We start from the raw sequence: 25,530 nt of genomic DNA, 5'->3' as shown, positions 1-25,530 counted from the left end.
GAATGGAGAGATCCAGAGAAGGATTAATACACTGTTTAAAATCTCTCACAGTTCTGAGTAGAGTACTTAGCACATGGTTCCTATTGTCAGAGTAGGAGATTGCTGAATCTCATGGAAACAATCCAGGGGCAGAAATAGATTTCATATCACATGCTAAATGCAATTTGGCTATGGTTGTCAAATGTGGACTTGAAAAGGATACTTGGGCAGCATCTGGGCTCATCGGAAAAGTGTCGTAATGATTAGTAATATCTGCCATGACAAGAAAAAGCAAAGCATATATTTACCAACGCCGGAAAAATTCCATTTACAAGAATGACTGAGGATGAGAGTCTGGGACTATGTTGCCACCATATTTTCCTCATTTCTCTATTTTGTTATCATTATTACTTTCTTTATTCAAGTAATGTTTTTCAAGTAGTGTCAGAGTATAGTAGGAAGATGTGTGTGTGTGGGGCAAATATAAACTATTTGTTTGCTACTTACTCCCCTGAGTGAAAGCATATAGTCTTCTCCTGCATTTGCCTAATGGAATATAAACTAACAGCCTGTATCCCACAAAAAATTCATTTTGGAATTTTAATAAAATCCATCTATGATGTCTGATTAGCCCAGAGAAAACCTATTTGGAAATATAGAATGTTCTCTTGTTTTCTTTAGTCATATTTCTAAAACGGTGCTTTACTGAGAAAAATCTTGCCATTTTGTGTGATATTATAACTGTAGTGGAAAGAAGAGGGGTTTTAGAATTGGTGGAACTTACTCAAATTCCTGATCTGTTAGTGACTTGATGTGTACTTCTGGGATAATCAGTCTTTCTGAGCCTCCATTTTCTATCTGAGGAATGACAATACTAGTATGGGGGATTAAATGACAAATCAGATGCCAGTGTTTAGTGCAATGAGTGATCCATAGTAGGCTCTCAACAAAGGGCAGTACTGGTTATTGTTGATAATATATATTAGTGTATATATGTATCTCTTTCTCTCTCTATATATAGATATAAGTATTTATCTGTATTTGTTTTAGTATTAACATTGGTATTATCACTGTGTCAGAGGTCACATGAATTGAATTTTGATTTTCTAACAGGTAGATTTCACACTCCCTGATTAATATTTAATGTTCTATCTTCCACAAAGCTTTATCACTCAATTACAACAGCCAGTTGTTTCTCTGCCATAAAAAAAAACATCATTACACGTGATAGTAACAAAAATTAAAAAAAAAAAAACAACAAGTTGTCTAATACTTGGTATATGGAGATAAACAAATCAGGGTGTGTTGATTATGTGTAGTTTAGTAAACACTGAGTAAAGTTTTTTTGAAAGGAATCAATTATATCAAATTGTTACCAAGTACTGCCCTCAGAAGACATAGCATTATTAACTGGGTGGAGGGAGACAGTACCATGTGGTTTTATAATGTACACTTTCAGTTCTCTAAAAAGGAGGTTCTTAATTATGATACTGGTAAGAGTTTTTCTTTACCTTCATGATTCAGTATTACTGAAAGCCAAGTGGTTGAAAATCCAATGATGGATTTATATGTACTAAGGGAAATGGTGGTTCTAGTTCCTGTTTGCTAAGATGACTGCCTATATTACTCAGGTCCTCTTGCAAATTATTTTTCACAAATCACTAAATGTAAGATTGTACTTACATCACCAAATTCACTTATATATCCATATACTTCCTTGAGCAGAGAAAGTATGGAGGTTTGGAACTTCAATGAGTTCTGAATACTCCCTTGGGAGTGTGTCAGGAACAAGAGCATCAGCTGCTGCTCCAGAAAATGAGTTTTCTCTAATATATATATATATATATATACACACACACACACACACACACATATTCTATTTGGTGGCCTTTTTATGAAAGAGAAGATTACAAATATAAGGTATAGGAGGTTCCAGTATGCTAGTAGAAAATCATGCTATGGGCTTCACACATCCACCTGTTGCCTTAATTTCTTCCCCTCTTACTACTCTGGCAAGAGAAAGGATGAAAAACTTCTCAGGTGAATTCTTCAGAAAAGAGCAATTAACACTGTATAAAAACCACGGGGACAGATGAAAGAGTCATGTCAGTGAAGAGGAGAGAGAGAACCCTGGGAGTTGGGGATAGTGCTGGAGAATTTAACAAGGGTTGCTATAGATAATACACTTAGACTCCTTTACCTGCTTGAGAAATTCAGTGGGAGGAAATATTGAAATTCTATGCTCTCTCATGTTTCCTTAACCTAGCGTCATTCCAGACAGACAGCAGGGTTTCGGGACTTGGAGACGGAGGAGCAACGGCACAGTTTTATAAACATAAAACAAAGCAGGCTTTTCTTTACTAATGTTATATCCTTTCATCTACCACATCTCTTCTTCCTAACCAGCCTCGGTTGTCTGGAATCAGGAATGCGGTGGGTAGGTGGCAATGGGGGTGAGTGGGTGGGTAAGCGGAGGGAGGCTACTCAGGTTATTGTGAAAATAATGCTGATAAAAGTCCAGGCAAGATACCCTTAGAACTCTGGTTCCTTTGGTTTCTCAAACAGAAGTATATTAAGGGCAAAAGCAGTAGTACATATGTCTTTGTCAGAAACAAGGCTAGCAAATCAGTCACAAAAACTTCCATTTGGTCTCCCAGAGATTAGACTTTAGAACTGAATCAAACTGTCAACTTTACATAAAGCACCCAGTTTCTCACCTGCATGTGGTGGTGTCACTGCAGAGCTTGCTAACTGAGGGCCTGGCCCCGGGATTTCTGCACAGCCCAGTAATCCACCCACCTGTGGCACTCATATATGACCCCTCACCAAAACCTCTGGATCCTGTGGACTTTTTTCCTGTGGCATTTTTCCCACCTTATGATTTCCACCGATAATTTCCAAATACGTAGAATATTAATAATCTTAACAAACCAGGAGATAAATATTGTTTTATCTGCTTTTCTTCAAAAAGAAGGCTCTTACCTGCCTGCTTCTACAGCCATCGAGCAGTTAGAGAGTTCTGTTGATGGGCACTGGCTGTGGAGTCCGTTAATCCTGCACCACAGCAAGAAGCAAGGTTAAGTGGTTTCAGTTCAGAGACGCCAGTGTTCTCCCCCATTAATGCAGACTCATTTCATGATCCTTTCTACGAGCTCTCTCTCTTCATCATTAAAGCATGCTGTCTCTTCAATAAAACATATACAAACAAAACTCTAGAAACCTTTTCTGTATTTCCCTTTTTCTTCAGAGATGGGGTTCTTCTCTCTGACCTCTCTGACTCTTCCTCCACTGCCATCTGTCTTCTACAGCTTTGTTGAAAATGCCCTGGCAAAGGCTGCCCAAGAGCACCTGATGCCTTGCAACCAAATTTAAGGGCATATTTCACTTGTTATCTTACTTAAGCTTTGTGGGGTCCTGGGCATTACATTCCTTGAAACTCTCTCCTTTTTTGGCTTCTGTGCCACTGCTTCTTCCCCCTTTCCTCATTACCTGTCTGGCTTTTCTGAGTCACCTGTGGATACTCTTCTGCAGTTTAATCTTAAATCTTGGTGTCCGAGGGGGTTGCATTCTTTCCTTTTGTTTATTGCACACTTTCCTGGATTCTCTTAATGATTGTACACTTCATATACAATCTGTATGCTGATGATCTCCACACGTACATCTCTACCCAGCTCTTTCTACCTGAGGTTCAGCCTATAAACATAACTGCCCCTTGGCCATCTCTGCTTAGATGCCTCACAGGTATCTTCGACTCAGCATGATTGAAATTGTCTCATTTCAATTCCAAATATTTGTCATTCCTGTCAGTGGTAATACTCTCAAGTAGCTTGTCGGAGAAAGAAACTTGACAAATATCCTTGAATCTTTTCTCCTCTCTCCATATTCAGTTAATGATTGAGACATATTTGTTTCCCTTGCCTAAAAATAAATCCATGATTTTATCTTCTGATCCCAAGTTTTTTCCTATTTTATAAATCAGGTCCTAAACTTTTCTAGCTCGGATTGTTGCAAATATTTAACTGTCTCTGTTTCCAGTCCTATTTCTTCTTTTTCACTTTCAGAAATGTAAATACGATCATGCTATTTTCCTGTTTAAAATCCTTCAACAGCTGCCCAAGGCTTTCATGATAAAATCCAAAGAGCCTCCTCTTTCTCACCCCCTTGTTTTACTGCCTCCTGTGTTGGACCGCTCTTGGGAAGACGGGCTAGAGTAATAGTTTAATCTCTAGCTATTTCATGCTTGGCTTCACTTTACTGAGGCTGCCAATTAGTGATTTAGAGGTGAACTCTTATATGCTCTGCTATGAACGGTATCCTGTTTCCAGTAGTCCTTGAAGAGCCTTCGGCCTTATTTTCACTAAAAACGTGCATTGACTTGAACCTGTAACCTAAAGTTGAACATCTATATATTTTGATGGCCATCCTCTGGGCCAAGATAGTGAGCTTTGGAAATACCTTGGTTATTTCTGGGTCCAATTTGTGCTAAATAAATATATTTTCAACTTAATACTATTTTAAATGTAATATTTTCAGACATAGATGAGAGTACTTTTTTCTCTAATTTCCCACAGCCTTCTTATAATTGCTTTTCAGAAAGAGGTGAGTATATCTTCTTAACTCTACTGACTTTTAGAAAATTGTGTATGAGTGTCTTCATTTTCCTGACTTGTCCTCTATCTTTTTCAGGTTTAGGAAGAGAAAGTAACAACAGTTGGGTGTGATCATATCACATCGTTGCTCCTGGCTAATTCACAAATTGCTCATCTTTCTGACCATTTCAAATAGAGGGACAGATCCGAGAATGGATAAGAAAATTAAAGGGGCTCCACGCACACACAAATTATACTTGTAAAGGGAAGAAAGGTTCAGCAAATAAAGTATAAATAAATACCAAAGACCCACACAGGAAAAAACAAAAAAGAAAGCGATTCAGAAAAATTAGATATGGAAAAAAGGGGAACCTCTTTTCTTATGAAAAATATCCATTTAAAAAATGTTTATAAATTATTTTTCAGCTGATAAATAAAATATATTTTATATAGAACATTCTAAAATGGTTGTCAACTAGATGTTATTAAAGCAAACTTTCTCTTCTCTCTAGCTGTTAGTCTTGTCTATAACCTGAAAGAAATTATGATTGTCAAGGAGGAAAAAAATCAACATTATGCATCTTACACAAGGATGTCCTCCACCAGGGTGTGAAGGGCACTGGGATTGCGGATCAGTTTGTCAAGGAAGCTGACAATGTCAGTAAATTTTGGTCTGTGATTTCTCTCCTTCTGCCAGCAATGGAGCATCAGCTGGTGGAGGGATGCTGGACAGCCCATGGGAGCTGGGAGTCTGTACCCTTCTTCAATAGACAGGATGACCTAAATGCAAATACACACAGGTTAATCTCCTGCTTTTGCAGACAAATACAGGAAGCAGAAACCAAAAAACTGGTAAGCATGAAAACTACTTGTAGTACAAGCGTTCTAAATAAAGACAAATACAAAAGCTATGAACAAGAATTCCAAGTATCTCCACGGCACCTGCTGACCCCTGTCTGAGGAAAACATGTTTTTTAACCATGTGGTTTACAGAGGGAGGCTAAGTTTTATCCTAATGGTGAACTGTGAGTTAGCTAGAACAGCTTAAAACCCAATTAGAACATAAGAAAGTCAGCAAAAGATTGATGCATTGAGTGCAAACCACATGCAACCAATGCTTTAAGTAAACTCATACTTTGGCTGAAGTACTGACTTCCTGAATCATATTTTAACCTTTTATAACAATGTCAGTGTACCCTTTTCTAGCTATCAATCCTTCTTTCTATTTTATTGCCTATTTATTTCCTCTCCACCTACTTGTGGGTTACCCTTAGTCTGCTACTGATTTACTTTCATACTTTTTAAGGTCATTTAATGATTGAAATGTTAACAATGGCTAACTTAAACACACAGAGCAACAGGAGCATTCAGCCTGAGTGTCAGCCTCTCTCCATCAGAGCTCTCTGTGATGAAAGAAATGTTTTCTTTGTCCAACATGATAGCAACTTGTCACTTGTAACCACAGAGCACTTGAAATGTGGCTAGTAGGACTGAGGAACTGAATTTTTAGTTTTAATTTTAGTAAATGAAACTTTAAGTCTAAATAGCCACATGTGGCTAATAGTTACTCTATGTGGCAGTGAAACTTTAGGGAAAGGAATTTCTAAAAGAATCCAAAGTTCAGAGTAACAACAAGATGACAACACTTTTTTTTTTCTTTTTGCTACTTAGGAAATCACAGATAAGGCAGGATATTTATTTGTTGAGTATATGACCCATCTGGGAATTTTCTAACATGCAGTAAAAATGACCCTGAATTTATATAGTTTACTTTTGAATGAGGTGTTCAAAGGTCTTTAAGTGAATATATATATAATCTGTATTCTTATTTAGACTGGAGAAAGACAAAGGAAAAATGTTATTTTTCCCATTTTGAGGTGGAAAAACTGAGAGACAGATTAGTATTTAAAAATAGGCACATTCGGCATCACTTCTGCTCTGTCACAAAAGAAATATAAATATCAAGTATTAATATTGTTAACAGAACTCCATGCAGCATCATCGACCTGCTTTCTGTAATTTCTTTTATAAAAATACATCTCATTTTAATGTCTTTTGCACTTGACACTATTTGACATGCTAGAGGCAGTGTGTATAAAAGAGCAATATTCCTGTTCCCAGAACCTCTTTCTAAGCCTTAGGATTTTTAGTTAATAAGGCACTTCTCATAATCTCAGCAATGTCTTTGTGACCAGAACACTTTAACCTGTCAGTGTACCAGCATTTTTCTATTCATTTAATATTTCATTATTCAACAGGACGTTTTGTCATTTTCTGATTACTTTTGCTACCAAGTAGGTTTTTATTTTTCAGACATTTTAAGGCACACTTTGGTAAAACAGAATATATATAAAACTACTTGCAATACATCAAACTACTGTAGATAGTTTGAAAAGTAACTAAGAAAAATAGGGTAGAATTCCATTATAGAATAACTTGAAAAAATTTCCACCCTAGGAGAGCTCTCTAATCAATTTACCACAGCTACCCAATTATAAGTGCCTAGAATACAACAGATGACAAGTGAGGTTATATATATTCTGTGGGAAAAATTAGCTATCTTTATTGAGTATCTATCATACACTAGGTACTTTGCATATTTTTCTTCATTTACTACTTAAAATAATGTGGTAATTATTATACCCATTCTTAAAGAGAAAATTTAGGGAACTTTAGTAAGTTCACACAGTTATCAGATGAAAGACCTGGAAATTGAAGATAGTTCCTTTTAGGTTCTCCAGATCTGGGTATTCCTCAGAAATCCTTTTCATTTCTTATGATAATAACATTTTCTGCTTTGATTTTTGTATCAATTTATATAATTTTAACAATATTTTTTTGTCATAGAATCTGCTAATTGGACTCTCCTGTTTCCATTTGGAACCTAAGTTTAGTATTTTAGGTAAATAAAAAACATATTTACTTCATAGTTTGCAAAATGCAATCTCTGGCTGAACAGAGTTATTTGTGAATGCTTCTGAGTCTTCTATGGTTGCATCTCTTAAATTACATTGTAATTTTTTCAGCAGCTTTTCTTTAAGGCTATACATACTTGAAAGCAGGATATTGCTTTTAGATTTTGCAGTCTCATCATTTAGCATGGAACCTGGTATATTAAATAAGTTTTACTGACCTAAACAAAATGTTGTTAGAATATTTGGATTTATATTGATAGAGGCATAGATTTTTAAAGAACTTGGGTCTAAAGTTACCCAAGATGGATTTGAAGCACAGTCTGACATTATTTCAAGTTTCTTCTAAAGAAAATATTGACAAAAAATTGGTGCATCAAGTGGCATTAATGGTCCATAATGATCTAGTGATCTCACTGGTTTGCCTGGACAATGAACCAGGTGAAATGGGATTGTTCTCCTTTGAAAAACAGCGACTAGACCCAAACTTAGCTTCATGTAAGACTAGTGACTTCTTCCTGTCCAGAATCCCATTACTATTTCTCATTGACTGCAAGGTCCTTAGCTGATAGGAAACTGACTTTCTCACTTGAAAATAGTTTGCACTCAAATCTAGACTTCTTGGTGCCAAGCAGGCTGTTTATTCTCTTTCGAAAAAGTTACTCTCATACTTGCACTATAAGAGGAGTGTCAAGAAGGCAATGCTCCATTTCCGAAACTTTCACCCATAAAGGATCCAGCAGAGTGTCTAGCCCTAGCTTGCCACTTTGTGGGGGCGTATGGAGGATCAGCAGACTCAGGATTTTTCTTTGTGCTGGCTTCTGGTTTCTAGATCTCCTCAATTCATCTTCTTCTTTTTTTTTTTAAGATTTATTTATTTATTTATCTATTTATTTATTTGTTTGTTTGTTTGTTTGTTTATACAAGCACTGGGTACAGTCAGAAGCATAGGAGGGCGAGAGAATTCACCAGAGCCAGAGCGGGGAGCAGAACAGGCAGAAGGACCGAAGTACATTGCTGAGGGGAGCAGTGGGCGCAGCAGGAGAGGTCTGCGCGCCATGTGGGACCCTCCCTGGTGGTCGGGGATCAAACTGGCGCTGCAGAGGTTGCAGGCAGCTTTGCAGCCCAGAGCTCAACCGCTGCGCCACCAGGGGAGGCCCTCATCTTCTTTTTTAACATTCATTTATTTATTCAGAACTGGGGTCTAGGCCAGAGGTGGGGCGTGGTGAGAGGATTCACCAGAGACGAGTGGGGAGCAGTGGGCAAGACAGGAGAGGTCTGTTGCGCTATAGTGGGTTAGCACCCTGACCAGGGATTGAACTCAGGCCATAACTGTGACAGTGTTGAGACCTAACTCCTGGGCCACCAGGAAGGCCCAAGTCTCCTCAATTTTTAACTTGTTCATGAAAGGTGTCAAACATGAAGGGTCCCATCTTACAGGAAACAGTAAAGACAAGAAGAAAAAGAGTGACTATAACAACAGCAGCTCACAATTTTTGAGAGCTCTTGGATGCCTCAGGGTAGAAGTTCTAAAAGATTTACATGTATTAACCCTTTTTTTTTAAAAAAAGATTTATTTATTTTATACAAGAACTGGGGTATAGGCCAAAAGGCATGGGAGGGCGAGAGGATTCACCAGAGACAGAGCGGGGAGCAGAACTGGCAGAAGGACCAAAAACACTGCTGAGGGGAGCAGCAGGCGCAACAGGAGAGGTCTGCTACACCATGTCGGTTTCTCCCTGTCTGACCGGGAATTGAACCCATGCTGCAGAGGCTGCAGACAGCTTCACAGCCCTGTGCTTAACCTGCTGCACTACTGGGGAGGCCCTACATGTATTAACTCTTAGTATTCATAGTAATCCTATGAGATAGCTACTATTATCCTCATTTTACAGGTAAGAAATTGAAATACAGAGGTTTAACTTGTCCTTATACTAATAATTCTGATTTTGAAGATAGCCAGAAAAGAAACTGATGGACTATTATTCACAACAATGGTTAAAAGATGCAACATCTTTCCAATGGATTTAAAAAATTTATGTGTCCAAACAGATATGTATTAACCACTTAAAATATACTATTGAGTGTGCTATCACTGTCTTTAGGAAATGTATAACCTGGTGAAGGAGATAGGGGGGTTTGGAAATGAAAAGAGCCGCATAGAATTGTGTGCTATGGGGGCAGGTGGGAAGTGTACCTGCCCCTATCTCCCGAAGGTTTCGCAGAGGAGGCAAGCTGAATCTTACAGGGTATGTAAAAGGTAGCAAGATCCACTAGGTAAGAGGAAGAGAGGAGATGACCCCTGATCAAGGAATGAATGTGGACTGTGCAGCTAGAAGAGTCTTCAAGATGAGGAATTGTGAATTTGAGGCTGAAAGATTAGGTAAAATTGTATTTATTGTGCTCATGAATGATTTTACAAGCTATAAACATAAACTTCTTTGCAAGGAGGAAAAGGTTTTAGCAAGAACATTAGATTTTCTTTTGGAAGCTCCCCCTGGCTGTGAAGTGGAGAATGCAATGGAGGGGGCAGGAGTGATCCCTCCAGGTAGGTTTGCAGTGATCCAGGCAGGAGATCAGGATGGCCTTTGTGGAGGCAGTAACTTTGAGGGATACAAAAAATAAGGTAGGTGTTTTAACACAGCTCACCTTATCCAGGCCTCAAAACAACACATTATATGAGCATATGTATTTTACAGGTGAGAAAACCTAACCTCAAACTGATGAACACATTGGGTCAAGATCACATAGTTAGAAATTCCCTAAAGAATGAACTAATAAGATTTTGGCAAATCATAATGATGGCAGCTAAAAACTTCTCTGAATCTAGTGCCATATCCCTGACTCTTTCCCCCAGAATTAGACCTTGAGCCTCTTTCATACTCACACACTCCATGCTCTTTCCTCTGTGTCCCTAGCTCCAGCTCTGTTTAGCTTCCTCTCCAGACTACTAAAGCTGTCACCTGTCAGACACACTGTTTCATCAAGTGGTGATAAAGGTGCCTTAGATTTATTTTGCTTAAAACTAACCCTGCTTCTCCCCAAGGAGAAGGAAGAGTGGCACCCTTCTTCCAGTGATTCGAGTTAGACATCAGAGAGTCATTCGGCCTCTGTCTTTCTGGATGCTCAAAATTAACTTGTCATGCTGATACTACCACCTCCACATATTTTTAATCTGCTCTGCTTTAATCCTCTATTCAAATAATTTATTTTCATCTTCATCACTGCAATAAACCTCAAAACAAGTCTTCTTTTCTCCTCTTTCCCTTCTCTAGTTATCTCTCACAGTGCACCCTTAACAATCCTACTGATGTGAAACATTGTTTTATCCAAAAGGTGCTGTTTAGTTATAAATGATGGGCATATCTAAGAATGGCACAGAGAGTTATTTTGATAATACAAGAAGAGGAACTTTTTATTTTTGCTTTGAGGTGTTTTTTTTTGTGAGTGTTAACTTCTTAGCAAAGGCACTATACAGAAGGCTCCCTAGCTAGAATATAGCACTATTCCTCATTATAACAAAACTGATTAACATTTTAAATGCAGGGAAAAATCTTTTATTTACAATAGGTTTAAACTCTGCTCTTGTTAATGATGAGTCTCAAACTTCAAAAAACTGTTACTCTAATTTACTCATTGAATATATTTCCCTTCAGATGGACTCAATATATAGTGTATTTTATTTATTAAAGTGGAAGTCCTGTATCTTACTTTTAGTAATTAGATATATAAATCTCACTTAAATCAGATTCATAAATATCCTGGATATTCCAGAACTTACTCCAACTTTCTCCTCTGTAAATTGTAGGTTCGAGTCTTTCTCAATCGAATCTACAGTATCAGTAAGGAGACTTTGTGTTCCAGCTCACCTACTTTACATTTATGTTGCATAATCGACAGTCCAATCCTCCTCTGCCTTCTGTGTTCAAAATGGTCTTACTTTCGAAAATAAATTATAAGGTCAGTCTGGGTATAAGAACATGAGAGTTTCAGCTATTGTCATTCTAATGTTTGCCACTGTCACTTTTTGACCTAATTGAGAAAATTTTTAAGAACCATTTATGGCATTCTAATGAATCTATGTCAGTTTTTCTTTAGTAGGAACTATTAAAATTACTTAAATTTCATTCCAATGATAAAGATCTGAGATTTTTAATGTTCCTTCAATGCCTTTATAAAAAACCAAGCTGCCACATCTGAAATTTTGCTGTGACTCACTGTGAACGTGGATCTTAGTCCTCACCTCTAGCTGAGACTCATTTTACCCTTTGCTGTGGCCATTAAAAACCCTTGGGGGTCTCTCAGCCCGGCAAGCTAGCTCCTGCAAAGCCATTACTGTTTTTCTTTCTGTACATTCCCAGTACCTAGCACAATGCTTGGTCAAGTCCAAGATGGGGCCCCAATGGTCACATAGGATCTATAGAAACTTTACAGTAAGGGTAGTCTGAGAAAACCTATATTAACCTTTACCTTTATAAACAGTTCTGTGGTGAAAAATTTTGCTTTTTTGGTATTTTCTGATTCCTTAATTAAGGAGTGACAAGAAATCAGGAGCATATGGGGTGTGTTGTCTAAAGGACTAATTGAGATTTGTTGATTTAGGACATGAAGGGGTGATAATTAACTAGAGAGAATTTTCTGTTTGGCTTTATGATTGTTGTAGGCTGTCATCCTTTGGAGAAGAGTTATACAAGGTTACATACACCCTTGTTTAAAAATGTAAGAAGAAAATTGAAATAAAGTGAAAAATATGAAAATGACTGCAGTGATAATTTCCAGGCAGAAGGGAAAGGAATTAGATTCTGTCAGAAATTATTATCTAAAACCTGGCTGATTATTCTGTATAGACTGTACTGGTTCCTTGTCATCAACACTGCAATTTTTAGCAGCCCAGAGTGAACATAAGGCTTAGTTGCGGCACATAGCAGACTGTTCTGTTCTTGCTGAATCTGAGTTTTTCAATTGTGTTGATTTTCTGAATCAAAGCAAGGGACTGTGCATCTTTTATTAAACAAGGCAAACAAAGAGTAGATAGTCAATACAAAGACACTGAGATGTCCTTAAACAATACTGTTGTATGATGACTACTTGGATATGGAGGAAATCACATTTTTATGTTATGAGACTACTAAATATCTCCAAAAGGAGCTGACTGAATTTAGTTATTTCTGCTGTCATTTAAAAGAAATTGTCTCAAAATTTTATCAAGGGTTGCAATGTACACTAGTAAATGGAAAGTGAAATGATTTTATCTTCACCTTCCCTCTACAGCCACCATGGCTTTGTGGAAAACCTTTAACTTTAGGTAAAAGGGGGTTGATGAAACAGAAGTTCCCATTGTACGCTAACTTTTTGTGATGATTATTTATACATATTAGGATGTTTAGGTTCGAAATGTAATAACAATGAAAACGCTGGTGATGTATTTTTCTGATATGAATTTAAAGGTTGTGCTACATAGGCCTAGAAAAGTGGTTATAAATAAATAACATTTATAATTGTAGAATTATTCTTTCATTCAATATTTTCTCCACATACGGATTTTAGAGTTCAGTGAAAAGTAATCAAGACTCAAATGAAATTCAATGTATATTTTAAAAAGGGGGGAAATGAGCCATGAAAGATTAAGATACAGACAGACAACACTTTTTATAGAGGCTAACTTATAATTTGTAAAATCACTTGAGTATAGAAAGCTAATATTTCCTTTTTAAGATAATATCTCTTTTAAGATCATGGTGGTCTCAAATTTCAGTTTGTGAAAGTCACAGTAAAATGTCAAGGACCTAGAAGATAGAGAGTTCTTATCCTTAGTGGGTTACCATCTTTCAGATTGTTGAACCAGTGAACAGAACAGGGAACAATACAGTGTGTAGGTCTCTAAGAGGTTATAAGGTTGGTCATGAAGAGATTTATCATTTGGAGAATCTTCAGTTCTAACGGCTGAAGGTCACACTTTTGAGGCTGTGATAACTAACATCTTCTATGAAGCTAAGCTTCAGTTTTAAATAGTAGAAAGAGCAATAGTGAAAGAGATATCTGAATTGTACTAAAGTCCTGCACTATCACTAACAAGGCCTGTTTTGGGGCAAATCTCTGCTTCCTCATTAATAAAGAGAAGATAACTGAATTCAGGTCTTGCTATAGTACCTTTCAGTTCAAAAAGTTATGTTTTTTAGAGTCACTAAAACTGATGGCCTAGTCTGCAGGACTTTATGATATCTCTAGATCCTCAGGTTCTGCAATCTCCAAATCTAGATTTGACCTTCATCAAAGGGCTCTTGCTCACGGAATTCCAAGTGCTCACGGGGATCCCTTCAGGGTGACAAATTTTTAGAGAGGGACAGACTATTGCTCAGGAAGCTAAGAAAGATTTTGAGAACTATGAGATTCCTTGCTATTCCATTTCTCCACCAGCAAATTACACTTTTAGAAATATAAAGAACAATCTAAATCTACTTTTTTGAAACCATTTTTCTTTAAAAAGCCAGTGTTCTCAAAGCTCAGGACCATTTTCCTAAGCACTCAGTGGGGGAAAAATATTTCCTCACTGGTGCATCATTTTGATATTAGAAAGATTTTAGGGAATTCTAAATAATACATTTCCTGGACCCACTAAAAATATCTTAAAGCTATAAAATTGTTTATGAAAATAAAGGAAAAAGGAATTTCAAAATGCCTTCTTGGGCCTCCCCTGGTGGCGCAGTGGTTGAGCGCTGGGCTGCGAAGCTGCTTGCAGTCTCTGCAGCGCTGGTTCGATTCCTGGCAACTGGGGAGGGTCCCACATGGTTCCACAAACCTCTCCTGCCGCACCCGCTGCTCCCCTCAGCAGTGTATTTCGGTGAATTCTCTCACCCTCCCATGCTTCTGACTGTACCCAGTGCTTGTTTAAATAAATAAATAAATCTTTTAAAAAATGCCTTCTTTATGAATGCTCCACAGAGAATCAAACATGAATAAAAATGATAAAAGCTAAGATTGAAAATATATTTCTTCTTAACAGAAACTGAAGGCTTAATTGATTTTTATGAAAACATTGCTGGCATGTATATATTTTCTAGCTTTGTGGTCAATTTAATGAAAAAAATTCTCTTGAAAATTATACTGTGGTAGTAGTATACTGGTTATTGGTTTCCTTTACTTAGAACTTTGTTATCTGTATTATTTATAATGGTGATTGATTACATCTCATAATACCCCCCATTACTTACTTTGGTAGCAGATATGCCTGATGCTATTGTAATCAGTATGTAATTAAAATACTGTTATCGCCTATATACCAAGAGTAGAATTACTGAAAGTTGAGAAAAAGAAGGGCATTTTGAAATTGATTTGGAAGAATACATATTCAAATAAAGGCACAAATTCCCTCTGTAATATAGGATGTTGAAGTAATGGGAATGGGCCTTCAGCAATTTACTGTATCTTACACAGATCATTACACAAGGAGCATTCCATAATAAAGTAGGGTTTGGAAAATCCAATCAGAGACAAAAATTGGAAATGACTGGACTCTCTGAGTCATAAAATCATGCTGCAATTTGAGGTAAGTGGATTCTACACATCCACCATTCTTGGCTGAAGCTGACCTATAATTGAGAAAGGTTATGGAATTATGAGGACAAACAAGAAATACGGTAAAAGCTTATTTTCTTCTTAAATTTTGTAAAAAGGAATCAACTGAGATAAGGTCAAAAGGTTGTTTCCAGCCACATCACCTTTAAAGAGAAAACCCTAAAGATAAACGCCAATGTTTTTCCTTAGGTAAGCTTCACAAAACAATCTAAAGCAAAACTCATTATTACATAAAAGCTTTTGAAAAGGAGGAAAAACACACACAAAAACACCGAGGAGGCATTATGCTTCCTAGTAAACTTCAAATGAGATGTTCCTTGATAGTGGTTCTCTTTTTGGGAAACTGAACTAGCTTTGTAGCATCTGCCTAAATGACGCTACCATACCCAGGAGGCATTTGGGTTTCAAATTGCTTCAAGGTGAATTGCATCTCTCTTAAAAAAACAAAAAACAAAAAACAAAACAAAACAACAACAAAAAAAAACAGCATGCTGTCAGGGAGAAAACAAAAGAAAACAAAACCCAAGACTCCAGTCTTGCATTCAGATCATTAGTTCGAGCCAAGTCGCCTCTCATTTACATGGTGTTAGGTTTTTTCCCTACATATTAGCTCTGTGGGGATTTGGTTATTTAATGTTGCCTGCTGTTCATGTTTTGCTTCCATTTTCTTCTGCTAAGCACATCACACAGCATAAGTGTTGGAAGAACTGCAGTGCCCTCAGTGTCATCTTCGGAGCTTGTATAGCTCCTAGCATTACAATGAACTCTCATTATGTGGTAAACAACAATTATTTCAAATTTGGATGAAAATAACATATGACATTACCTTGCAATACATTAAGAAAAAGAAAAAAAATCTAGAAAAACAGCAAGGTGCCTTATACCTTTAACATGCCTGTGGCACATTTCTGTAATAGGCTAAATATGTTGATGATTAGAATTTAATTTTAAGATACTATCTTGAATATTTTCTAAAAAATATAATAAATATGGTACATTTGATACTTTTTAGCATCAAGACACAAAATAACACAGAAAAGATTTATAGTTCCAAACAATGAGTCAATCCACAATCAAAAACAGGAAGTAATGAAAACACTCTCTTGTGACAGAATTACTAGCATAGTTAAAGATGCTCTGATCTTTATGAAGAACTTCTGTGGTGTAGAGATTCCTCTGAAATTAGACTTCTACAGGATAGCTTAGAGAGTAAAAATGTGCATTACAGTATGCAGGGTGCTTGAACTTCAGCTCCACCATTAACCTGCTAAGTAACCATTAACCTGCTAAGTAACTTTGGGTGAGTTAAACTTTCTGAAAAACCTCAGTTTTCATATATAGAAATGGAAACAGTAATAGTGTCTATCTTAGAGAATAATTTTGAAGAAAATGGAAGCTATGATCACTGCCACTGATTAATTAAACACCTTCTATGTATCAGCACTTTACATGTATACTTGACAATTCTGAAACCTGTTATAGTTTCTCAAAAAGCTTAAACTATTTGCCTACGATTGAATGGCCAGTGAATTGAAGCGATGGGATTCAATCCCAGACCTTTCTAGCTCTAAAGCAGTGTTTTTTAACTGGGGGTGACTTTTGTTACCCATCTTCAACTGGGCAATGTCTGGGGAAATGTATTTATAGGAAATGACTTTATAGGCTGGCACATAAACCTACCTGGACCAATCAGTGTATTCATTTCCCTGGCATGGTGTTGGTTCAGGTTGGTCAGGGCCCTAAAAGAACCAATCAGTCTTCTCTTGGATTGGTATATGATTTTCACAGAAAGATGACCATCTTATTCTGCTGATGCTGTTAAACTGGAATACTGAGTCTGGGGTGTAATGAACACAGCAAAGAAAACCTTTGCAGTTGGAGAAGATGAGGTTAACAGACCTAAGGAAGCACTAAAATCCTCATGATCTTCTGGACTCAGCACTGCTAACATTCCTTTTTAGACACACAAATGAAACAATTTATTTTTACTTCAGTTAATTCAGGTTGAGTTTGTCATGTACAATCAAAAGAACCCTGAATAATAGACTAGGCATGCATTTTAGATACATATTAAAAAATATAACTATTTTGTATTCACATAATGTTGTTTCTTTTGAAGAGAAATAGAAGGCATAGAGTCTACCTACCCTTGAGGAGTATACATTCTACTGGGGACTTAACAGATGTCATAATGTCATCTCCTCGCCTAAACAGTAGTCTCTTCAAGAGTGAGGACTGGGTTTTTAATTCTCTGTCGCCATTCTACACACAGTGAGGGTTATGTGTTTAATAGGTAACTGCTGAGCGGCTAAGAGGCTGACATCTATTGTTACTTTTGTTAGGCCTTTTACGCATAAGTCCTGTGCACTCTATTTTTCTCATTTCCTTTCCCTTATGTACAGTGTCACTGACCTTTGGCAAACTCATTATATTATTCACTAGACAAGATTCTGCAAACTCAGAATTGTTCATTGTAATAAAATATGCCACAGTCTGCAGAATAGAGGGAATAATTCATAAAGATGATCTGAAATTTCCTAAATTCATCTAAAATCATAAAACAATGTTAACATTCTATATTTAACTATGCCCATAGCTTAAGCTCGCCAACATGTAGTTAAAATATTCTAAAAGAACAAGGTTTAATTTTATTGTCTCAAACATTAGTTTGCTTACCTTAAATGTACCTTTGTGTAAAAAGTAAAACCTAAGATGATGCTTTGACCAAACTAATGAGAAATTCAGGATAAATAGGAATAATTAGTATTTGGACAGAACAGTAGGGAAACTTGATGAAGCTATTTCTGCTTCCCAACAGAAATTCTGGTTATAGGATCTGCCACAGATATGCTGACTTCCAATATGTTAAGCTAAACAGAATTTCAACTCTCTTCACTATAGCAGCAAAAAATATTTACAAGTTACATTAAAAAAAAAAAAGGCTCTTAATATTTTCCCTCTGGGTTTGCACTGATCTAAAGACCAATCTAAGGATTTGGCTTCCTCCCCTCCCCATACTTTTTGTTTACTTCTATTATCAGGTTCTTTCAGGTTTGACTATTCTTTGGTAATTACCCAAAGACCATGAAAAAAACAGACCAGTTTAGATTGAAAAACAAGGGCGCCCAAGATGGAAGGAGTGCTAGACCTAAGCTTGGGCACTGGCAATCCTGAACGAATGAGAAGAGGCTTAATGTCGGCAATCTATTCCTGGCTGCAGCAGCCTCTTCTGGTTCCAGATATAGTCTCTGTGGCCAAATGAGTTTTAATAGACAGAATCTCTCTCTAAGTGGTCATCCTGGACACATATCATCAATACCCATGGCCAGACTGACTGGGTGAGCTGCTGTGCGTGTGAGCCAGGAAGGGAGGGTTTGACAACAGGTTTGGATTGCTCTAAGCAACAATTATGAACAATTTACATGGTGGTCCATGTTGGAAACTACATATTTGGGTTTTTTTCCCTCAGAGGATACTCTTCAAAAAATTCTGTTTTGTGCTCTGGTATCTTTACTTGTAACTGCTCAATAGAAATCTTCTCTAATTCTTGGGATCCGCACAGAGATTCAGTAACTTCATAAAAGAGCTTCATAAAAGAACTATTTGAATCTTTCATAAAAGGACTATTTGAATCTTCCCTTTGCATAAACAAATATGATGATTATTTATTCAAATATTATAAAATCATAGTATGCTACCATTAAAGGTACACTAAAAATTGTCTAAGCCAGTCCTTTTACCATGTTTACTGGTCATGAACTGAGAAGCTTTGAAAAGTTCAGTGACTTTCATGCCCGAAGTGTAGTCTACATAACAACTGCATGGCTACTAAACTGGTGGCACAATATGTCCCTGGCCGTAAGACAATAATCCAGGGGATAGGAAAAATGGACTTTCTCTTTATGTTTGTTTGTCTCATCCTATTATAAGAATGAATATTTATGAAAAATGAATGACTACATGTGAATGTCTAGAAGGATGGCTATTTATGACTTTTATGACCATAAGGTGATGACTTTTACTAACATATTTTATAATATACCTCCTATACTTAAATGAAAACTATGGCATTTTTTATCCTTTCTTGATTTTTTTCCCCAAAAGAAGTGTATCATGACACATACCCTATGTTTTTCTTATTTACTCTGTTTATAGAATATCTTAATCCCACTAGAATGTACGCTCCATGAGGGCAAGAAATCACTGGTCCTATGTGGGGAACTACAAATATTATAACCAAACCACTATGAAAGAGGTAGTTATTCCCTTTTTTTTCTTTCCCACTACTTATTTTAGAAAGTGATTAAAATTGTCTCCAAAGATCATTGTGTGATCATTTGCTATGAGATTCTAGAGAAACCATGTCACTTTTGTAAGCCCTAGTTTCATAATCAGGTTGGTGTAGATAATCTTTATGGCTCCTTCCAGGGTTGACATTTACATCTCTAGTTACTGGAACAGAGAAGGTACCCAACAGATACTTTAAAATGAATACATGAATATGAGTTCAGTTTAACTTGTACAAAATGTACAAGTTAATAGAAGGATGTCAGCTATGAATGCTTAACACCATTTTACTGGCAAGGGTGTATTATTTTGAGTATAAGTTAGGCCAATTTTTAAGCTGTAGTCTATTAGGGGACTGGTTAAAACAAGGACAGAATGGAGTACCAAATAAGGAGGGTGCTTGTAGTGTAACCTCTTCCGCGAAGTCTATATATAATTCACTAGGAGGAAGGATTTTTTATTTTGGAGATTTGCTTTAATGCCTGTTTTAGTCATTCCCAAGTAGGACAAGCAGACAAGCTGGGCTTAGGACAGAACAGGAACTACTGTGAAGGAAAAGGGCTTCTATTACCTGAGATAGTTGTATAAACAAATGAGTCCCTTATGGAAATAAAGGAACAAATTTCTGCTTCTGAGCTTCAATTTTAAGAAGAGTGAAGAGATGGTTACACATTGCCCCAAACAAAGCCCCGTGGTAAGGAAGAACAATGAGGCCCTTCAAATAAAATGCCCTAAAGAATGGCTGACTCTGGGCAAATGCCCTGCATCAAAAAGTCGAGGTATTGCAAGTAGAGCAGAGGTTGCTGGTTATGGCCACTTCGTACTTCAGACCAGATGCTCTGCAGAGCCAAGGTACAGTTGCTTGGTGTTTCGACGATGCACTTGGAAAGCAATGATTGAGTTATCTATAACCTTAAACCTGCTGCTGTTTGAGTGCCTAGTCTTAGTAGTCTCAAGAGACAGTAGGCAAACACAGGACTGAGCAGGACTAAGCTTTGGAAGTAATGCTGTATGGCAGAGAGAAACAATAGCCATTACAAACTGACCAAAACTCAGCCTCCCCTAAGCCTGACATTAGAAAGGAAAAACTTTTTTTTTTTTTTTTTTTTTTTTTGCAAATGAGTAAAACTTTAAGCTACTTGGACACTTTGAAGTTGGGATGGAATAATGAAGTATGAGGTATGGAGAAGTAGCTCAAGCAACTAACTGAGAAAAGGGAAAGAAAATTGACAATAGTTCTCTGAGTCTGGTCAGGGATTTTCATATAGTTATATAGATATTTTCATCCATAAACATTCAGAAGCAAATTATTTCCCATTACCATTGTCTCAGAAACCATTAGATGCCTTGAGTAGACAAGGTCGAATTCTGAGATGAAATGGGATTTTAAAATATATTTTCAGTTTGGACAGCTTACTTATTTGCACTTCCCTATCTCTTGTATAGGTTGTAAATTTAACTGTGTGTTAACTACCCTGTTATATATTATTAACCACCAAAATAATTTTTATAGGTAAAATAGAATAAAACATTACAGAAGCATCATTTATCTCAAAAGAACCATACTAGATGATATATATTGACAACACATTGCCTGAAAGCATTTACTGTTATACTTCTAAGTGGCATCTAGTCTAAATTAATTTGTTCCCTACATTAAGTACAGAACATTAAGTCAGAAGTAGAAGGTAGACATTACTCTTTGCTTTCTGTGGGTCAAAGTTATTGCATAAGCATACTCACACTTCATTATAACAATGTGTGTGGAAGTCTCAGATTTAAGATGTGGATCAGGCACTCATGTGATGAAGCCAATCGCTGTCCCTACGGCACTAAATACAGCTCAGAGGGAAGGATTACTCAGCTTTTCAAACCCAGTCGCAGACTTAAGAAGGTCATATGATTGAGCTCAAAAGACATATTTCCCCCATTCTAATGTTTTTACACTCAAAAAATGGCACTTACATCTTGGTTAGACATTTCCCAATATGGCCTCTCTCCATAGGACATGACCTCCCACATGACAATGCCGTAACTCCACGCATCACTGGCTGAAGAGAATTTTCTGTAGGCAATAGCTTCTGGGGCTGTCCACCTTATGGGGATTTTTCCACCCTGGAAAACAAATTAAGAGATTTCTCAGCTGGCTAACAAATGTATTAAAAAACAAGTGGTATTCCAATTAATTATCTTTTGTTAGAAAAATCTAAATACCACATGCCAGCACTGGCATTTTAAATAACAATAAAATAATGTTAAAATGTCAAATAGTTTTCCTAGAATATTCAGTGAAAACAGCTTTAATAGGAAGTAAGTCACACTTCAGAAATATTTTAATTCATTCATTAGAGAAATTTATTTTCATCTTAGAGTCACACAATTAAGCCCACTATCATGCCATGTGAAGAAAGTTCCAGATTAATTAATGTTCTAAGACATTAAAATTAGATGTAATTCCACATTCATTAAACATTGTATTGCATATATAAATAATGATATAGTAAGTTCTAGTCATTGAAGACAAATGGTTAAATACAGCATGGAGACATTCTCTACAGATTCAATGTTTATCAGAACTTAATTTTCTTTCCCCTTTCATTTGTTATGATATCATTTATTTTAGATTAAAAATCCCTTTAACATTATGCAAGAGTACCTGAGAAGGATAATCTTTCTTTAGAACACTTTAGGCTAGTTTATATTTTTTGTTCTTCAGAGTTCAAGTTAACATTTGAACATATTAAAGAGAATAAAATGCATGAATTTAATCTAATCTATAATGTTCAGGTATTCAAGTCTGCTATTGGGCTATGCTTATTTTTTATCAACATTTATTACATTTCATCTCTTGACACACTCTATATACCTCTTTTTACTGTAATGACAGGAATAAAACAGTTCATCCATTTGATTTATCATCTTTGAAGCCTGGCAGCACCGGGCGGGAAGAGCAAGGCTGTGCCACTAGATGGCGGAAAAGAACAAGGAGCGGCGGGCAGGCGGCTCTCAGCTTCAGATTCCAACGTGATTTTCCTCAGAACACACCACAATGCAATCATTTCATCATTAAAGGCACTTTCATGATCACATCATCTGCTCACCCGCTGAGTGCACAGTCTGGTGTCAGGGCAAGTGGGGGATGGAAGGAATATGGGGTGCACGCTTTGGCCCATGAGGAATTTAGGTTAAACATCTTTAAGGTGAAGCCATTAATCGGGCAATCTAAATACTACTTAGTAAGTAATCTAAACTCGGTTTACCTGAAGGGAAAAGAGATTCATCGGATAGGAACAATTAGGTTTCACCAGAAAATGAGGGCATTAAAACTCGTAGCATGGAATTGTTAGAAGGAACCTTGGGGAATATCTCTTTAATTCAATACCCTGACTTTACAGGTGAGCAAACTGAGCCCAAGGTTATAGATTTACAGACGCAGAAGTTGAGCCATGCTTCCCCACATTTATTAAGCACATAATGTCTACTAGTGCTATCACAGTAGTATTATGGAGCACTGATATAAAGATATTACGGAGCACTGATATAAAGATATAAATACTTCAGCATGGGGGTATTTAAGGCAAAGCTGACTTTATGTTTTAACTCTGGATATCCAGAACCAGGTATCAGAACAATATAATGGAATGTAGCCTGACGCCTGGAGTTTTCATACTTGGGGACAGAAGTTAAAAGATGCATAAAATTATGAGCTGAAAATTAAATCCACAAAGTTGGTGGTAGTAGGTTAGGAGGGTGGTGGTGGGGAGAGAACTGAAAGGGGAGGATTTTTTGTAGAACTCAAAGCAGAGTTGATAGATAAAAAAACAACAACACAGAACCCATGGTTAAATTTAAATTTAGGTAAATGATACCTGTTTTTTCTTAGTATATCTCGTATGAACATATATATCCATACATATGATATATATTTATAAATATGTATATATATTTGTGTGTGCATAAGGAAGTCCCAAATATTGCATGAGAGACACATTTATACTAAAAAAAAAATCATTATTTATCTGCAATTCAATCCAAACTGGGTATCCTATATTTTTATTTGCAAGGTGCCTGCCCTAATCCAAACCAGTGAAAAAATGCAGAAATGGGAATATTGTAAATGAGCCAACAAAACATAAGGTTTTGTTCTGAAAAAACTAGTGTGGTCTGTCCTTCAGGAGGAGACAAGGGTTCTCCTTGAACAGGAGCACCGATATCAAAGTGGCACTGTAGCAGCCTTAGTTTTATTGTAAAGCATCTCAAACTTGTGGTTCAGTCCACTGAAGTCACTTAAGTCAAACTCGGGCTTGTTTCAAACATGTAAACCACACTTTCAGAGAATGAGACCAACTTCAACCTCAGAGCAGATGCGAGAGCAGCAGTCTCATTTGGCATTTCCAACTCTGGCTCTTCCTCTGTCTCATCTGGCAAACAATATGTGGAACTCAATTGCTGGTGTGCTGAGGGGTTCTTTTCTGAAATCTTCATGAGTTCTATTAGGACAGGTTAAAAAATGTAGTTAAGCATTATTTTATGGTTATTCAATTATAAATGATATCTCACATAAAGGATCCACATATAAATTTGTATTTCCTATAATAAGATATCACATATAAATTGATAACTTCTCCACTTTCCCTTATAGGATTTTATTTTTTCTCTCAAGGGAGGAGAGTACAGAATGATTGAATAGCAATGCTACCGGTTATGAACTGTTGTTTCCACAAAATTCATACATTGAAAGCCCTACACCGCAATGTGACTATTTGGAGCTAGGGAGATAGGGTAAATAAGATGGTAAGAGTGGGTCTTAATCCAATATACTAGTGTCCTTATAAGAAGGTGAAGGGACACCAGAGGTGTGCAGGCACAGAGAAGAGGCCGAGGATACAGCAAGAAGATGGTCATTTGCCAGCCCAGAAGAGAGGGTCAGGAGAAGCCAAACCTGTTGATAACCTTGATTTGGTTGTCCAGCATCTTAAACCATGAAAAGGAAGTTTTTTTGTTTGAGCCACTCAGCCTGTGGTATTTTATGGCAGCCCTACTAGATCAATACACTACTGCTTTGAAAAACCAAATTTTTTTTCCCCTAAGAAGAGTAATATTGCAAAATGCACAATACATCATTATTTCAAATCTATTCAGAGTCATCTTGTAGTGGAAAGAGTGAATGAGAAAAAAAAATCTTAAAAGAAAAAAAATTGAAAAATTGGGGCAAAAGTTTTAATACAGGAGATACAATCTTAACAAAAAAATGTAAGGTAACATGAACCTGGCGGTAGCCACAAACTGGGATTAATTGTCAGTGTACAAGGAATGGAGAAAGGAAGTATTTCACTTTTTTTTTTTTTCCCTAGTGGGAGGATATATACTGGAGAGAGTTGACAGCTGAGTGCCGATGAAACAGAAAGGAAGAGATCCTTAAGCCCACACAGCTTGTATTGATTTTCCTAATTTGGAGGAGACACAGAAGCCTAGTTCTTTTTTCCTTTCCTTTTTTTGTTTTTATGTTTTTGAATTCAGTGGACCAATAAACTTTTGTGGCTTAGTCTCATCTACTTATTTTTGTCCATGATCTTGAGTCATAGATGTAGGTACTGCATGAAGGTACACAAAGCATTAACCACCAGATGTTTGTTCAGGTTTCAGGAGCGAACAAATGGTATTTTAGATTTGAAATCACAATCACTGGGACATTACATCTTCTTTACCATATGTTTGTGAGAAAAAGCAGTTACCAGAGATGCTAGTCAAAATGATTGTAACTCAAAAGCTTTCTCATCTACTAATACCTCCCTTATGCAGCCAGCTTTACTCACGTACGGGGCACAGGAGGAACGGGAAGTAAGCCAATGATGACTATTGAAGAGGCTGTTAGAAAACTTTTGTTTTTCAAGTCATCTTCAGAGTTCACTGTCTAATAAGTTGGTAGTGTGATTGTAGCGGAACAAGTGCTCTAAAGCGAACAGGGAGACCTGCACCTGTACACCTGGTGCCCCCGCAGTTGTGCTGTTGGTGTATTTAACTAACACCTGAGCCTTAAAGGCTAACCTTCTAATCTTTATTTTTTTTCTTTTCTTTTTTGAGTTTTTTTTTTTAGGCTTTATTTTTTTCCACACCTTGCTATTTCTTTCTTTTTCTGTAATTTTTTTCCCCTCCACCAAGCAGCTATGCCCATACCCCATTGTAAA

At 36.8% G+C, this 25,530-nt stretch overlaps 1 protein-coding gene across 4 annotated transcripts in view; it reads right to left on the bottom strand.

Annotated features, from left to right (window-relative positions):
* EPHA6 (EPH receptor A6) overlaps window positions 1-25,530 on the bottom strand; it is a gene marked incomplete at both ends in the record, with an annotated part of 657,283 nt that overhangs the window by 7,886 nt on the left and 623,867 nt on the right. For 2 of the 4 annotated variants that reach the window (XM_084232801.1, XM_084232802.1), the window contains 3 exons: window positions 2,962-3,033; window positions 5,155-5,348; window positions 21,308-21,457. In XM_084232801.1, the coding sequence (XP_084088927.1) occupies window positions 2,962-3,033; window positions 5,155-5,348; window positions 21,308-21,457 (416 nt within the window). The remainder of the gene's footprint in view (window positions 1-2,961; window positions 3,034-5,154; window positions 5,349-21,307; window positions 21,458-25,530) is intronic. The other 2 variants (XM_084232803.1, XM_084232804.1) reach the window with 1 other exon arrangement.

This window comes from Talpa europaea (assembly GCF_964194135.1).
Source record: "Talpa europaea genome assembly, chromosome: 4".
In the NCBI taxonomy this organism is placed as follows: Eukaryota; Metazoa; Chordata; class Mammalia; order Eulipotyphla; family Talpidae; genus Talpa; species Talpa europaea.
Note: the sequence above shows the minus strand (reverse complement) of the source record. Positions and strands in the feature narration are given on the sequence as shown.